Source organism: Amia ocellicauda, chromosome 5 (assembly GCF_036373705.1).
Source record: "Amia ocellicauda isolate fAmiCal2 chromosome 5, fAmiCal2.hap1, whole genome shotgun sequence".
Taxonomy (NCBI): Eukaryota; Metazoa; Chordata; class Actinopteri; order Amiiformes; family Amiidae; genus Amia; species Amia ocellicauda.
The window spans coordinates 25,506,252-25,521,232 of record NC_089854.1 but is presented as its reverse complement, the minus strand read 5'-3'; the positions used below and the strand labels follow the sequence as shown (position 1 = coordinate 25,521,232).

General features: G+C 41.7%; 2 protein-coding genes across 3 annotated transcripts; both read right to left on the bottom strand.

Annotated features, from left to right (window-relative positions):
• Window positions 1-49: 49 nt before the first annotated feature.
• sirt7 (sirtuin 7) lies at window positions 50-6,062 on the bottom strand. Of its 2 annotated transcripts, XM_066704575.1 has the most exons (10): window positions 5,774-6,062; window positions 4,364-4,501; window positions 3,856-3,960; window positions 3,297-3,367; window positions 3,093-3,165; window positions 2,892-2,990; window positions 2,241-2,477; window positions 1,803-1,883; window positions 1,584-1,690; window positions 50-1,292 (listed from the first exon to the last, which is right to left on the bottom strand). In XM_066704575.1, the coding sequence occupies exons 1-10, from the start codon at window positions 5,876-5,878 to the stop codon at window positions 1,088-1,090; spliced, it is 1,221 nt and encodes a 406-aa protein (XP_066560672.1). In that variant the 5' UTR covers window positions 5,879-6,062; the 3' UTR covers window positions 50-1,087. The 2 variants fall into 2 exon arrangements, with proteins under 2 accessions (XP_066560672.1, XP_066560673.1); XM_066704576.1 differs by lacking the exon at window positions 1,803-1,883.
• A 106-nt stretch (window positions 6,063-6,168) lies between these two features.
• Window positions 6,169-13,820, bottom strand: cp110 (centriolar coiled-coil protein 110). The gene is made up of 11 exons (XM_066704574.1): window positions 13,430-13,820; window positions 12,734-12,878; window positions 12,342-12,470; window positions 10,742-12,233; window positions 10,389-10,495; window positions 9,501-9,635; window positions 9,100-9,210; window positions 8,354-8,455; window positions 7,957-8,121; window positions 7,250-7,326; window positions 6,169-6,440 (listed from the first exon to the last, which is right to left on the bottom strand). The coding sequence occupies exons 2-11, from the start codon at window positions 12,875-12,877 to the stop codon at window positions 6,332-6,334; spliced, it is 2,571 nt and encodes an 856-aa protein (XP_066560671.1). The 5' UTR covers window position 12,878; window positions 13,430-13,820; the 3' UTR covers window positions 6,169-6,331.
• Window positions 13,821-14,981: the final 1,161 nt, after the last annotated feature.

The window sequence follows — 14,981 nt, the reverse complement described above, 5'->3', positions numbered from 1 at the left end:
CATCTTTTTATGACTTTTTAAGAAATGCAAACAAAGACAGTGACAGAAAAAAATTGTAAAATGTAATTTTATTACATCCAGTCCAAGCAGTAGTTCAAGAAATAATATAATGAAGTTTTGCTGAACACTAAAAAGCATTTCTGAACTGCTGAAGCACTGTAAGTTGTATTGTAAACAGCTTTGAATAGTCCAGATAAAGGAACCAGTAAAGAAAGGTTATAAGACATTGTGGCACTCTCAAAAATACTATTGCAGTCACAAGTCCTGAGACAAGTGTCAAAATACCAATATATTAATACATGGGGGAGAGAAAAAAAAGTATACAAAAACCCCAAACTGAATACACATAAGTAAAACACAGCTGCAAAGTTGAACTGTCATCAGTAAGAAGGAAGGTTTGTATGTATCATGGCTATAGCATCACAAGTGCACAAAAATGCCCATTTGTAAGAACTTTGCCCCTGAGTTGCCTTCAATGCTTCAGAAGGTATTGTTTTGTAAACAGTGGCAGTGGTAATTTAAATATTAATTGAAAAAAAAAGTTGTTAATCTAAGGGCTCTTTTAACTTTCTCAATTTCGACATCAAACAACAACTTGTGGCTGAACCCATGTGTTAAGCAACAGAGCATGTTGCAACTCAACCCCCTTAAATTAAAGAACTTAATTTGTTTCTCATTAGTACCCATTTTTAAATTTAAGTTTATATGTAAACATGCACAGGTACTAACACAATGAGAACTTCGTAATACGAAAGATACGTTTCTCATTTTAGAAACAGATCAAGATTCAAATAAAAGGATTATTCCAAGGCTTGTGTCCAATGCCCTGTTGTCAGTACAACAGTTGTGCCTCTCAACTTAAAAGTATTTAACTGCGACAAAAATTCCTGAGGACAAAGTAAGGTGCATATTCAAAATTGCACAAATAGAATCCAAAATCTTCTATCTGTGCCACTGGGTGGTTTGGAGACTCTGTCAGTTGTAGACTTTGTGAAAGGGGAAAAATTGAAGTTCTCCCATTACAGATTTCAACAATTACCATCTGCAAAACTTGTGAATACGTTTCTGCGGTTTCATCCTGTACTTTTCAAGTTGATGGCTTCTTCTTCTTCCTGCCCTTGGCACAGCCACGGCCATACCAGCCTCCCTGGACAGACATCCCCCCAGGCTCCACTGTGGACCCCTGTGAGCAATCCTCCTGGCCAGCAGGAGGCACTATCAGTTTACGACTGTGACTATCCTCCTCCTCTGGCCTCAGGGCAGTGGCGAGGCTGAAAATAGGGTCCTCCAATCTGTAACCAGAAGAAACTTAAGATCATATCTGAACTAAAACGTTTGGTATAGCTCAAATGATTTACTTATATTTTGCCAGAGTTCTGAGTGTGACATGTGAGTAAGCAAAGTGAACCTTTCATGTCCAGAAATAGCTTAAGTTTGGTTTGTGTAGCTCACATAGACATGAGGTTTAGTTTTTTTAATGTACTCTGTAATTATGAAGCAGAAATTAACATGCACTATTCATGAAGTCCAGTGACAGGTGTGACACTCTAGAACATGTTCTACAGAAGAAGAATGGTACTAACTTGTCATATTCTTGAGTTTGGAGGTCCAGTTCCTTCATCAAAAGACCAATGACATCATCACATTTCCCATGGATTTTGAGGGCAGCAAGGTCATCTTTTGGTGTCCACTGCAAAACAAAAAAAACAGTAGACACTTCAGAAGGAACTGGCTGCCTAAATGTCAGTAAATGGTACAGATTTAGTTTTTAAATGCTGCTTCTAATAAAGTAAATACATTACCTGTAAATTTACAATAATGAGCTTAGGTCTTTTGTTGGGAGCTCTGTTCATACACCACAGACAGGCATATTTCTTAAGGACCTGATTTGAGGAAAAGACCAAGAAAAATACCACAGACGGCTTAGATATCTTACAATGAAGATTCTGATAGGAGGTTACAAATAAATGAACAAGTTTCGACCCTAAACAGTCATCCCCTGTATCCTTTTTTTTTTTACGGATTACATTAAGAAGCAGGAATATACCCCCAAAGAACAAATTACTTCTAAATATACTAAGTAGGTGGTGAAATTAGAGGAAATCCTGGAGTTTCCTAGAGATAATGACTGATGATTTGCAGATTCCAGCCCTGCAGCTGTGAGCAAGGAGAGAGACAGAGAGACAAAGAGACAGAGACAGAGAGACAGAGAGACAGAGAGAGGGGGCAGGTTGCCATACCTTCAAGCTGGAGCCCAGGCAGAGGATGAGGTCTGCCTTCCCAGCCGCCTCAGCCGCCCCTTTCCAGTTGAGTGGTTGTTCCAGTGTACCGCGCTCCCCAAAGTGGACGATGGTGTCCCTGAGCTCGGCGCCGCAGTGGGGGCAGCTGCGTCCTGTGCCGTGTCTGTGCAGAGAGGTGCGCTCCGTCACGTCAAACAGCCGGATAAACTCCCTGGGGGGGGAACAGGCGGTGCACACCTGCAGCACACGACACAGGATTCAGTGACCTTCGCAAAAACGTTCTGTTCTAATCACAGTGGGCTGCGTTTACTGTAATCCGAATTGGGATGTATCAGAATCCCCAGCGGGTTTGGACTTATGGGAGGTAATTTATACTATAGCCAGCTTCCCATAATGCACAGGCAAACACTCAGTTTTCAGCAACTAGAGAGAGCCTAACATGCTGTCCAGGAACACTAGTGCTTTTTGGGAATATGACGTATGATGCGTAGTGGAGGGTTACAAAGCGCCAACTTAAACATGGAAGTGCTTAGATCCCCAAACCAAATCAAGAGTCGAGATTCTTCTACCCCGGCTCCGAGTTTCAAACATCATAAAGCATTAGACCCCGAGAGCGGCACTAATGAGGAATGCCTCTAGGGGACCGCTCACCTCAATGAACATGTTCCCGTGTAGCTCAGAGAGCGCCTCTCGAGGCAGACCGCTGCGCAGATGGAGCCCGTCACAGTTCTGAGACACCACATGCTGCACCTTCACACACAAACACAAAGTGACTCTTCAGACACGGGCTCCACAGGCCCACACCCCCCTGCCCTCTCATGCCAATCACGGCTGATCAACCTCCCCTCTTACCAGTTTCTCTTCATACAGTTTCCTAATGCACATGTGAGTGAGCGTGGGTTCAGCTTCACTGAGGTCTGAAGCACTGAAAAACAATAAAAACACCCCAAAAAAAGAAAGGTGATGTAAGGATTACATTCAGTGACTCCCATTGCATTATACACTGCACACGTTTCTTGGACACACTCTAGTATTTAGATAATAGTAATACCTCACCTTACTGGTCTGCCTTTCTGCAGCAGTGTCCACACTCCATTCGGGCCTCTGTAGTCTGGGATGGAAGCTGCCTGCCTTAGATCAGGAAGAAAAATTAAGTCATTCAAGAGACAACCACTGCAGATCTTCATTTCTGGAATTAGTTTAGCCTTTCCAGGCTCCAATCAAACAGGACAACCTCCAATCACTGTGCACCTTTGCAAGTATATTTTACATATTCAGATCTGTAAAATAAATCTGTCATTAGAGTTAAACCTGGTATCACAGATCTGATATAAAATATGTCATTTTTCTTATGCACGTCAACACTGAAAACAGCAGCGTTGTGTTCCCCAGTTTCACAGGCAGGTTAATGCCTTGTTAAAGCCAAGTAATGTTAGATGGCTCCCTATTCGGAAAACAAATCAAATTACCGCTCACTTAATTCGCTGGTCAAAGCTAATTTGATTTCTTGAAATCAGGAGATGGGATTCAAATTATGAGAGATCTTCTGCTATGTAAACCAGAAGTGTGGTTTCTTTTCACACAGGCACAATCCGAAAGGGCAAGAGTACAGTACCGTGCTAATCCCAGCTCCAGTGTACACCACCAGGTAGTTGGCTTCTCGAACAGCGGCCGACAGCTCTTTCACTTTCTTCAGCAGCTCATCTGGACTGTCGACAACCTAAAACACAACAATGGATTACAAATCAAACACACAGGACCACTTTTCGGTTCCTAAGACATTTTAAGCGCTTTACTTTCAATGTACCTTCCAAAACCTAATCATCTTCCATTCCTTAATTTAAGACAATGAGATTAATAAAAGTAAAAAATAAATATTTACATGCAACTCCCACCGTCTCCATAGCATATTCAATGAAATAACTTTTAGCATTGATTTTTACAAATGTACATTAATCATGAGAACAAAAGGATATTCAAATGTTTATTTTTATTTTTATTTTTATGAATGAGTAGTATACTTGTGGGTGGTTTTACTATCAACAAACTGCTTTAAATTATGCCTTATCTGATGCCAACGTTTTAAATGCGTTGATCCCTTGACCTGAGCTGCAGATTCCTACCTCTTCTTGCTTTCTCTTCAGGTTGTCCCTCCTGATTTGACGCAGTGTGAGCTCCTGTACGGTCTCTTCATACCTCTGTAGCACAGACAGCTCCTCTTCCGTCCGCTCACACTCAGATTTTTTCAAGATCCTGGACACCTGCAGGAACAACCAAAAAAATAAGCTTGGGCTTGCATATGAGTTATCCCAGAAAGAATACTGAAAAAATACATAAACACACGATGCAACAATTTCAAAGATTTTACTGAGTAACAGTTCATATAAGGCAATTAGTCAACTTAAATACATGCATTAGACCCTAATCTATGGAATTGTAGATTTGAGGGAGCGTGCAGTTGGCATGCTGACTGTAGGAATGTCCACCAGAGCTGCAGTCAGGTCAAGACCCTGGTGAGGACGATGAGCCACAGATGAGATTCCCCAAGTTGGTTTCTGACAGTTTGTGCCGAAATTGTTCAGTTGTGCAAACCCAGTGTCCAGGTGGCTGGTCTCAGATGTTGAAGAAGCTGGCGTGATTACACGTGGTCTGCGCTTGTGAGGCCGGTTGGAGGTCCTGCGAAATTCTCCAAGACAACGTTGATGGTAGAGAAATGAACCTTCGATTCTCTGGTGACAGCTCTGGTAGACATTCGTGCAGTAACCATGGCACAGACCTTCAAAACCTCACACATCTGTGGCAATGTGTTGTGAGACAAAACTGCACATTTTACAGTGACCTTTTATTGTCCCCAGCACAAGGTGCACCTGTATAATGATCATGCTGTTTAATCAGCTTCTTGATATGCCACACCATGCCAAAGGAGAAATGCTCACCAACAGGGATGTAAACTAACCTGTGCACAACATTTTTGACAAGCTTTTTGTGCCAATAGAAAATGTCAATGATTTTTCATTTCAGCTCATGAAACATGGGACCCACACTTTCCATTATGCGTTTATATATTTGTTGAGTACAGCTGACACACGTACTTTCCCCACTCACATAACTTTTTAATACAGACATTTAAAATGTCCACTAAGAAGTCCTAAGTAACAGAGTTGAAAAGGATGATACAAATCCTTATGCACTTCTCCAATGAAAATCCCAAAACTACGGTTTGCAGAAAACGTACTGTGACTAAAACAAGAAGTTAGCAAATGCCCACTTTTTATTGAAATGCATGATCTGATCGGCGGTATACAGATATCGGATTTGATACGTCCACTGTTTTGTATAAAAGAAAACAATATGCATGTACTGATTAAGACTGCATCTGCACAGACAGCAAGTGGCATTTAAAACCAAGCAATAGCCATTAAGCCGGAGAGTGTAACTTTTGAAAACGCAGAACAGCTTATGCAGCGCCTGTGTACTCGGGGTTAAATCACATTAAACCCTGTTATGGCGGAATTAACAGCAGTCCTCCTTACGAGCTTCAGCGTGTTCCTCTTGTTCTCCTGCTGCAGTATCTTCGCCCTCTCTTGCGCTTTCCTCTCCGTCCGAGCGGACACACCGGGCCGCTGCGCCGGCTCCATTCTTCCTGTTGTGCTGATGTATCCAAACAACCAGGACGGGCATTTAAACCAACAAGCGCAGACAAGACATGACCGGGTGCATGAACATAGCCTTCCCACAACAGCGCCCTCTAGTGCCACCTATACAAACACCCCACCTATGCTTGTTATTTTACCCATTTCTTAGCATAATACGAAGTCTGATTAGAGTTTAGCTAGTATCATGTCATATTAACCCTCAGGTGTTTGATAAACCCGTTATATTAAGGGCTCTCAAGGGAATCCTAAGAATGAGACAAATTAAACAGTGGTAAATTAGAAATATTTAATACTAATAATACATTAAATAAATACACCAATTTAAGACACTGTGTGTGGACAAGCAGCATCCGAGATCCACCGAATGATTGTCTTGCTGGTCTTTGGCGGTCAGTGTAGGCGTCTCAGATTCTCTCTCAGGGGTCATGTGTGTTATCAGAGTTTAGTGGGGGCCCTTTGCTCTTTGCAGGGATGTTTACGCGATCGTGTCCCAGGCTGAATATTCCCAAGCACTCTCGGGCTCTCCGCAGCTCCTTTCTGAATCCTGACGAACACACATGGAACAGAAGAGAGAATCTTTGCGATTGATCGACTGCAAAAGAAAAAACAACAACAACAACAAAAAAGCAACAAAACATGAAGCTCGCGGCAGTCTGCAGACAAGTTGTTTAAGAGTCTCGGGGGATCCCAGGAGAAAACCTGATTAGCTCAGTTCAGTTTGATATCGAAAGCGTCTGTCAGTACACAAACAGTAGATGCTTCAGAGTACGACCGAGCAGGCGCTGTTCATTTCCAGATTAAAGCTGCGTTTCCATGGTACCGTAATCGGAAGCGAATATTCGGGCATCCAATTTAAAAGGCTTTCAATACAGCGGAAAAAAACTCTTTGTGTTTCCACATGTCTGTAATTTGTCTCCCCTTTGCAGCACATATGTTTCTCTTGAATCTGGAATTACTCCAACTAATTTGCGTTGAATTTGGATGCTAGAGCCTGGGGAACTCCCTAGATGAAAGATTCTCAGCTGTGGTCTGTGGAAAGGTTACATAATTATAAGAGGAGAGCTGAGGCGAGGCAAGGTTTAGATTCAGAATATAATTATGAATTGTGATTGAAAAATAAGTTTATAGATCTCACAGCTCCTTAAAAGACTGGGTCACCCCTTAAGCCAATGTCACATACTAATAAAAGCTCCTACACCACATCCTACCAGAGGTGGTTTAATAATAGCTCGCTGTTTACTACATTGATAAACTGTACCATATTTTTTGAATGTGGGCTTAAACAAATGGTCTCTCTGTTGTAATTACAAGGTATCAGTCATGCTGAAGGATCTGTTTTGAGGTGGTACTCACAGCAAACCTCGCTTCCCCTCCAGAGGCTTTTTTGTGGCAGGCGATCTCCTGCCTCTGCTTGCTTTGCCACACCTTCCCTAAAAGTCGTGTTGGAAAGAAGAAAAACGTCCCAATATATCCAAGGGAGAGGGGAAATAAAAACATAACTAATTTACATAACGCAAATTTACAATACGTGAAGAAAATCATATGATTTAAAACAAATGTACACTTCTATGCCATTATAGTTTAAAACCGATCAGGATGAAGCCCCAAAACAAGCAGCTTTGCACCACCTTGTGGACAGTAAGAATTGCATTTTGCTCAAGTGAATGTAGTAAAAAAATAAATTGAATAACATTTTTCCTTTAGGCATCCAAAAGAGAAGGCATTACAACACACCTTATTAATTGTGGACACAATAACAGGCTGAGTAAATATAAGCACTTCTATACTGAAGTAATAGGAGTGCTGTATGGATATTGTCTCAGGCTGAAATACACCAATTGATGACCTATATCTACTTATTATCCCACCTCCCATGAAGTGTCTAGAACCAAATACTATAAAATCAATGTAGTTCATATCCAAAATAAGCAATTTTCCTTCAAGTTTTGAGGAAGGATTTCATATTTAAAATCTACAAATCCATTTAAAATATAATAGACTTTAAATTCATTGCAAATCTTTACTAAAGGTTATTAAACCACATGTAGACAAGTTGTTACCTTGTATTTTAAGTCCTTCTCTCTCGCCAATTCCCGATGCCTGGAGATCACGTGTTGTAAGTTCCTCTCTCTCACCAATTCCCGATCCCTGGAGATCAACTGCATTTTTACTGCCGGGGAACAGTTGAAGAAAATGTCGTGGACTTCATAACGAGCTGAGCGGAGCTGGAAGTACAATGGAGGAGGTAAAAAGTCACATTAGGATGAAATACACTTATCTACATATATATTCTTTAATAATTCAGTGATCTAATAGGCTTTACTCCTTTGGTTGCATAATTAAGTTTGATTGTATGTTTATTGTGTATTTGACAGCTGTTTCTAAGAGATTTCAATTTTCTGAACGGTACTGTACAGTCAGACTGTCAAGAGAGAGGAGATTAGTAGGAGGATATACCTGGAGCAGGACTTGCTTATGTAAAGCCCGGTCCTGTGTGCAAGTGAACTCGGCCCGTCCAGGAGTCTGAGGCTGAAAAGCCAGCAGGAACTGTTGAGTGTCCTGAGGATTGAACAATGAAAAGCAAAATAAAAAACGAATATGTAGCTTTAGAAATGCTGTGGTGAGAAACTATGATACATGATGTAACAGAACTATATTTGAATCACAAAGGCAGTCAAATAAATTTCAACCATCTTCCTTTTTGAATTTGAACCTCAAGAAAAACTGCTGTGTATGGACAGCCAAACGGGACTGAACGGTACGTTTATGCATTTCACGATTTCCTTTGCTGTACTCCACAGTATGTTTCAGGCCACAATTGAACACATTTTATTGTAGTTCCAATATTTACAAGTACAGAAGAGCCTTTTGATCATTAACCTGGTACTTACAGTGGATTGTTTTGCACGGGTGAAAACGAACATTATCCAGGTAGAGAATAGTTTGTGTGAGACTTAATTTGACTGAAGCCAAAATAATAATAAACTTCCTCCAGTTATATACTCTGAAACAACCCTGACAGACAATTAATAACGTCAGGTATCAGAATCTACCTCTACAGTCATCCTGTTTTGACTTTCAAATCAGACCGGTGGGTATATACTGAAACAGCAGTTGTGTGAGATGGGGTTTAAATTGATCAGCAATCCTTCAAGGACTCTCTGAAATTTAAAAGTACTGGCATCTTAGTCATCAACAGTCACCTTGACAATCCTGACGAGCTGCATAACACGTTCTGTGCGCAGCAGTCTTCTGTTCAGGTATCCGCTGACCGTGGCTGCAATTATGGACAGCCGGGGGGAAGGGCGGGCATCCTGAACAGAGAAACACAGTGGAGAGATCAATCTCAGAAAGAGGAGGGTACATTGACTCCGCTCTGGGTCAGCACCATCACAGTGCACTCTAACGCACCCCCGTCTCCTTCGTTTCAGCGACAGGATGCGCTTTTGATCCTTTACATCAAGACTGACCATAATCAGAACTTCTCTCACTCTCTCCCTCCCTCTGGTCACAGGCGCTGTTAAAGTCACCCAAGGATAGTGGGCAGGGGAAGAAAACACACAAGAAAACAGAAGCCAACGGGAATAAATGAACAGATGAATACCTGTGCTGCCGTGCGAGGTGGAACGGTGAGCTCAATGAGAGGAGACCAGGGGGCTGGCGGGAAAGTGGTGACCCCCTGATCTTGGCTGCAGTTAGGTGACTGGAATGATAACTGCTGGCACTGAGCTGCAATTTTCTAGTTAAATAAATAAATAAAATGTGTAGGATGTTTAATGAGGCAAAATGAATTTAATGGATAAAGCATGAATGACTGAAAAGTTGAGAATAATAATGCTCAAGGGGACAGTCAGGCACTTAACTCTGAAGCTTATGAATTATACAAATTATACAGTAATTCTTGATGTCACTTTTTTGAAATAATGTGGGTCTCGTTCCATTTGCTCTGCACACAGCGGTAAGTCTAAAAATCATTTGATTACAAAAGGACTTATATTAATTGCCTTGTTAGCTGCATACATTAAAAAACATAATTAAATGTGCAAGCACAATGTTGCAAATACAATCAGAGTAAAAAAGCCATGAAAGGGAGGAAAATGGATTTGAAATCCTGGGGAAGAGGAATTCGGTGTTTGAACAGGCTCACTTAGGTTGGGGATTAAATGATAAAAATGCCTGAGCCCTCTACAAAGAGATTTGACAAAGATCTGACAAATACCAAAACCAGAGAAAAATTAGACACATTTTTCCTCACTTTGGGCTTTATTAAATTAGCCCCAAACAGGGCTAACAGCATAATAAATCAACACGTGAAGTTCCTATTTGAATCCATTTAGCCGAAGAACTCAAATAAAAAAAATAAGCCATTAAACAGAGCCCATCTAATAACCACCGATCTCCATCATTGCCCAGCTGCTTCAAAGCCCCACCCCCCCCATAAGGACACTGACTCCAGATTTTGTTCCATAACAATCGTAGGAGGTCCTCTCACCTGCATCATGTTCTGTTGTGCTTTCTGCTGCTCCTCGAGCAAAGCACAAATCCCCCCGGCATGCTCCCGCCTCACCTGCTGCTGTATGCCAAGGACAGACAGGCGCGCTACAAGACAAGCAACACAGCTTAACGCACCGCGAAGCAGAGTGACAGCTTCCTAACATGCTCACCGCAGGCACACATCCCAATCTAGAAACAATAAGCAAAAAAAACTAAACATAACTGTGTGATATGATAGTCTGGGGAAAACAAAAGCACCAGCGAGGGTTGTGTGCACTGCTGATGTTTTAAAAAGTGTTCACAGTGGCACATACTACTGGAAGGAAGATCAGCCATCCTATGCAATCTTACCATTTAGGGTAGTGGAGCGCTGATCGGTCACCCCTGAGTCTCTGCGGGTGTTTAGAAGTGGGGCATTCATGAGGAGTCTTCTTCTGGCTCGTGACTCCTGCCCATTATTCTCGCTCTTGAGTGTCAATGCTTTTTTCAGAGGGTCCCTCTCAGGTCCAGAATGCAGCCCCCAACACTCTCGTCCTGTAGAAGATTCATCATCACACGACCTGTTTACTGAGTGGCACTGAGGCGTGGTTTCAGTTTTTCTCTTTATGAAAGTTGATTCTGTTTTACAGCGTACAGGGATTTTGCTCGGCTCCAAAGTCCATCGAGCAAAAGAGCCTTTGTCATCTTTCACAGTGAGTGTGTTCTTTGTGTCGGGAGTCGAAGCGCCAGATATTTCTGTGATGGTTGATTCCACGGCTGAAATGAAGGCCGTTAGACTGGACAGGTTCATCTCCAGTTGAGTAAGCGTGTGATTCCTGCTCTTCATCACTTGATCAGCTTCTGGTGCATCTGAATCGATTTTCTTATTGCTGTCTGGATTATCACTAATACTCACAGACATATTTACGAATTGCTTTTTTCTGGAATGGCATTTGAAGTTCACGGAATGAACTGGGCTTTTACAGAAACGTGGCCTGGGAATTAACTTAATTCTGTTCCCTTTCTTGGACTCGTCTCTCAGTGGCCAGGAGAACTCCTCGTTTTCTTTGTCAGAGAGACTATCAGGCCTGCAATTCTCAGAGGCCCTTGCTTTCATGCTCCTGAGCTGCTTCTGTTTTTTACGATACTCCTGGGACATCTTAAGCATGCTCTGAAGTGAAATGTGGTGAGGCTTCTCTTCAAGCCCAGGGTCACTTGGTTTTTCAATTCTGGCATTTTCAAGCTCTGCAGGTTTCAAAACTATATTCTGGGCACCAGCTGTGCTTTCCTCCTGAAGGTCTTGCGAACTAATCTTAAATTCCCCAATTGAATCAGGGATCTTAGAAGTCACACAGGTCCTTGGGTGAAGAAAAAATCCATCCTGTGGCACAGCATGCTCATCTTTACTTAGTAGAAAATGCTCCATTCCGCTGTTTACATTACCACTGAGATCTACATTATCATAAGTAAGATACCCTGACGACACAGACCTTTGACTCATATTCTGATGAGACTCTGGACATTTATACACCTGGATGTCATTTGCCAAGGTGCTGCAGGTTTCTGGAGACTGGACCAAGTCACTCAGGAGATTTTGGCACACTGCTTTTTCACCCATCCCCTGGATTGTGCAAGTACTGTGACAGACTTCAGAGGATTTAGCACTGCAAGTATCTTCAGCAGTTGCATCCACGTTTTCCTGGTGGTCTGGTTTGGCAGTGGGTGTGCAGGGCAGTGAAGAGTCAATTTGGATATCTGTGTTATCCTCCAACTGAATGTCTTTGCATTGGCCTTCAGTACTTTCTCTGAACAAATCAGGAACTTCAGTTTGGATGAATTCCTCCAAGGTGGGTGCCTTCCTGAGCTGAAAACAAACAACAAATACAAACAATGCATAACAAAATAAATAACAAAACAAAGAAACTGATAACCCATCACCACACACAATAAAGGTTTTCATAGAATGAACAACCTGGACACTGTCAAGCAGGGCGCGAACACGGGACATCCGTAGCTCCCTGGGAAGATTACGCCTCTTGTTTTCAACCTTCAAGGCTTCGTCTTTATATTTCAGCATCTCTGCTTTCCGCTCCTTGGTCAGCTAACATGTAAGAGAGGCGGTGTTTATGTTGAGAATACGCCGCAGGAATACGGTGAGGATTCCCCAATACCTCCAAGAACGATACTCAGCTTGTCAACATGGTCAACCGTTTCTTTTTAGTTTGCCAGTATAAGCAGTTCTCATCATCAACAATGAAAAGCAAAACTACTCCAGGCCCAAGCAGAAATATCTTCAGTTCAGAATGAAATTAAAACATTGAACTACATTACAAGCTATGACAAAAATATGAAAATGTGTATTACCAGTGGTGGAAGGATGGGAACCTTCATGAAAGATGAGCCACAGAGGCTGAGGGGTTGAAGGGCTTCATTGTTGTGGGTTTGTTGTAAAGCCCTGATCTTCACATGAAGCACCTGGGTCCGACAGAACACCTCATAGCTCTCCATCCTGAAAATAACACATACTTTAATTAATAACAACATTACTTATTTATTGGCAGGGCGACTTACAGGATACAAGAGCAAAACAAAAGTACAAAAAAAGCGCAAATCAGGCAGAATACAAATTATTTTCAAAACTACAGAAGTGCATAGGTAAAACATTGCGTTAATACAGAATACAAGTCCTACATCCTAGTTCTAATAACTAACAACAATGAAGTGCAGAAAAGAGGCCCTGAAACTAGAGTAACGTTAAGAGAAAGCAGTATAATAAAACAACACAAAAACAAGTCATAATGAGAGGTTTATTATGTGGACGCTTAGTATAACGAAATAAAAATGAAAACAATATTCTACGAAAATGACTGGAAGCAACAACACAAAAGGCACCCCGCTATAGCCTACATCGCAAGTTAAAACGCATTCGTTGTTTCAATGGAAAGACACAAGCTGTAAAGCACATCCTGCAATCTTGTAAACGCGTACTATAAACCCCTTGATGTACATTTTAATAACAGGGAATTTGTTATAATTAATACTCTAAGGTTTCCAACTTACCCGCTTCCTGCTGCTGGCTGACAGCTTTGAATTTCGCTTCGGCTGCTCCGTCACACGTACCGGAGCCCCGTCGGCAATGGATCTGGATTGAACACAATAAAGTACGTCTTCCTTGGGCTTAACCAAATAACTACACAAACCGAGTCTCAAAGCATGGCACAATGTAGTGAGCGTAATTCTTTCAGTCCATCTCCGTTTCTATTCCGTTTTACAGCCATGTGGGTCAATTAGCACGCCGACTGATCAGTTGTTACAATAACGTACAAATATACATCGCTGTTGTTAGACCATGTTTAGTTACTAATTGTGCAACACGATGGTTTTATGGAACGGAAACTTAACATTACAAAATAGCATAAACATAACGAGAATACTCCGGGAATCACAAAATCCGTTTCACGTCTTACCTGTATTCGGGTGTGGAGAAAAACAGTAAATGAACTCTTGACTCTTAGAAAGATACACTGCAGCCACCTAGAGGCTGGGAGGACTGACAGCACCTGGACTGAGAACAGAGCTGGTCTAGATCTGTACTTACTGCTCAAATCAAATGTTTCTCAAATGCATTGTCTAACTGAGTGTTCAGACAGCAGTGACTAAATCGGGTCTCAGAGCATCTATACCTATCTATGGTAACAATGGAGATCAATAGGCGCGTTCGCACTGCCATTTCTGAACCGGATCAAATGCATAGGTACACTTGATTAGGATCATTGGTGTCCCGTCTACACTGCCATTTGATCAGGATCAACTGTCAGCAGCAGGGGTCTTCACATGCGCACTAGCACCAAAGTCCAAACTAATTGTATGCATATATTGAATTAGTCCTTTAGAACACAGAGCTATATCATAAACTGCTGTTTGATCTCATTACGAATTATTCAAACAAGTAAAACCAATGCACTTGCAAACAAACTCCGCTGCAGTGCATGCCAGGCCGTAAGCCGGTCGAGATGCATTTGATCCGGATCAGAAATGGCAGTGTAAATGCACCTACCGTCTGGGGTCACGGACTGATGTTAAAAGCACTTCAGAATGACTCCATGATGGCACATTAATCAGATTTGACTGTTCATACTCAAGTCGCATGACCAGGCATCGGATTTGAATCGGACTTAAACCACCTCTGATTGTGGCTTGAAATATCTGACCATGTGGTGTATGCCTGTTCAGATGCACTTCAACAAACCATTCAGTTTTGCAAATAAGAACTACACCTCCCAGGTGTTTGCTCAAGGCACCTGCTCAGTGTACAATTGTAATTATTAGTAGTTCTACTAATAATCATTGTTTTATCATAATGTTAATAAATGTTTACTACCTGTGTATGTATATGCATGAAACATTTTCTCACTCTCTCTCTCTCTCTCTCACACACACACATATAAAAACATAAGACAAATTATTCACATAATATTCACATAATGAGCAAAATATGCTAATCAAGGCGATAAGACTGGACAGATTGATTGTGTTGTTGGCTCAGTCTGAAAGATCTGGGCCAGACACTATTTCAACAGCGGGTAAAAATGATAAATTATACTATGGAAAA

Excerpts from the sequence above, each read along its gene's own strand:
- sirt7 (XM_066704575.1), bottom strand. The coding sequence starts at position 5,878 with ATGGAGCCGGCGCAGCGGCCCGGTGTGTCCGCTCGGACGGAGAGGAAA. Across the intron at positions 2,991-3,092 it reads AACTGTATGAAGAGAAACTG|GTGCAGCATGTGGTGTCTCA; the intron begins GTAAGAGGGGAG and ends TTGTGTGTGAAG. Across the intron at positions 2,478-2,891 it reads ACGGGAACATGTTCATTGAG|GTGTGCACCGCCTGTTCCCC; the intron begins GTGAGCGGTCCC and ends CGTGTGCTGCAG.
- cp110 (XM_066704574.1), bottom strand. The coding sequence starts at position 12,877 with ATGGAGAGCTATGAGGTGTTCTGTCGGACCCAGGTGCTTCATGTGAAG. Across the intron at positions 12,471-12,733 it reads TTCCCATCCTTCCACCACTG|CTGACCAAGGAGCGGAAAGC; the intron begins GTAATACACATT and ends CTTACATGTTAG. Across the intron at positions 8,456-9,099 it reads AGCTCGTCAGGATTGTCAAG|GACACTCAACAGTTCCTGCT; the intron begins GTGACTGTTGAT and ends TTCAATCCTCAG.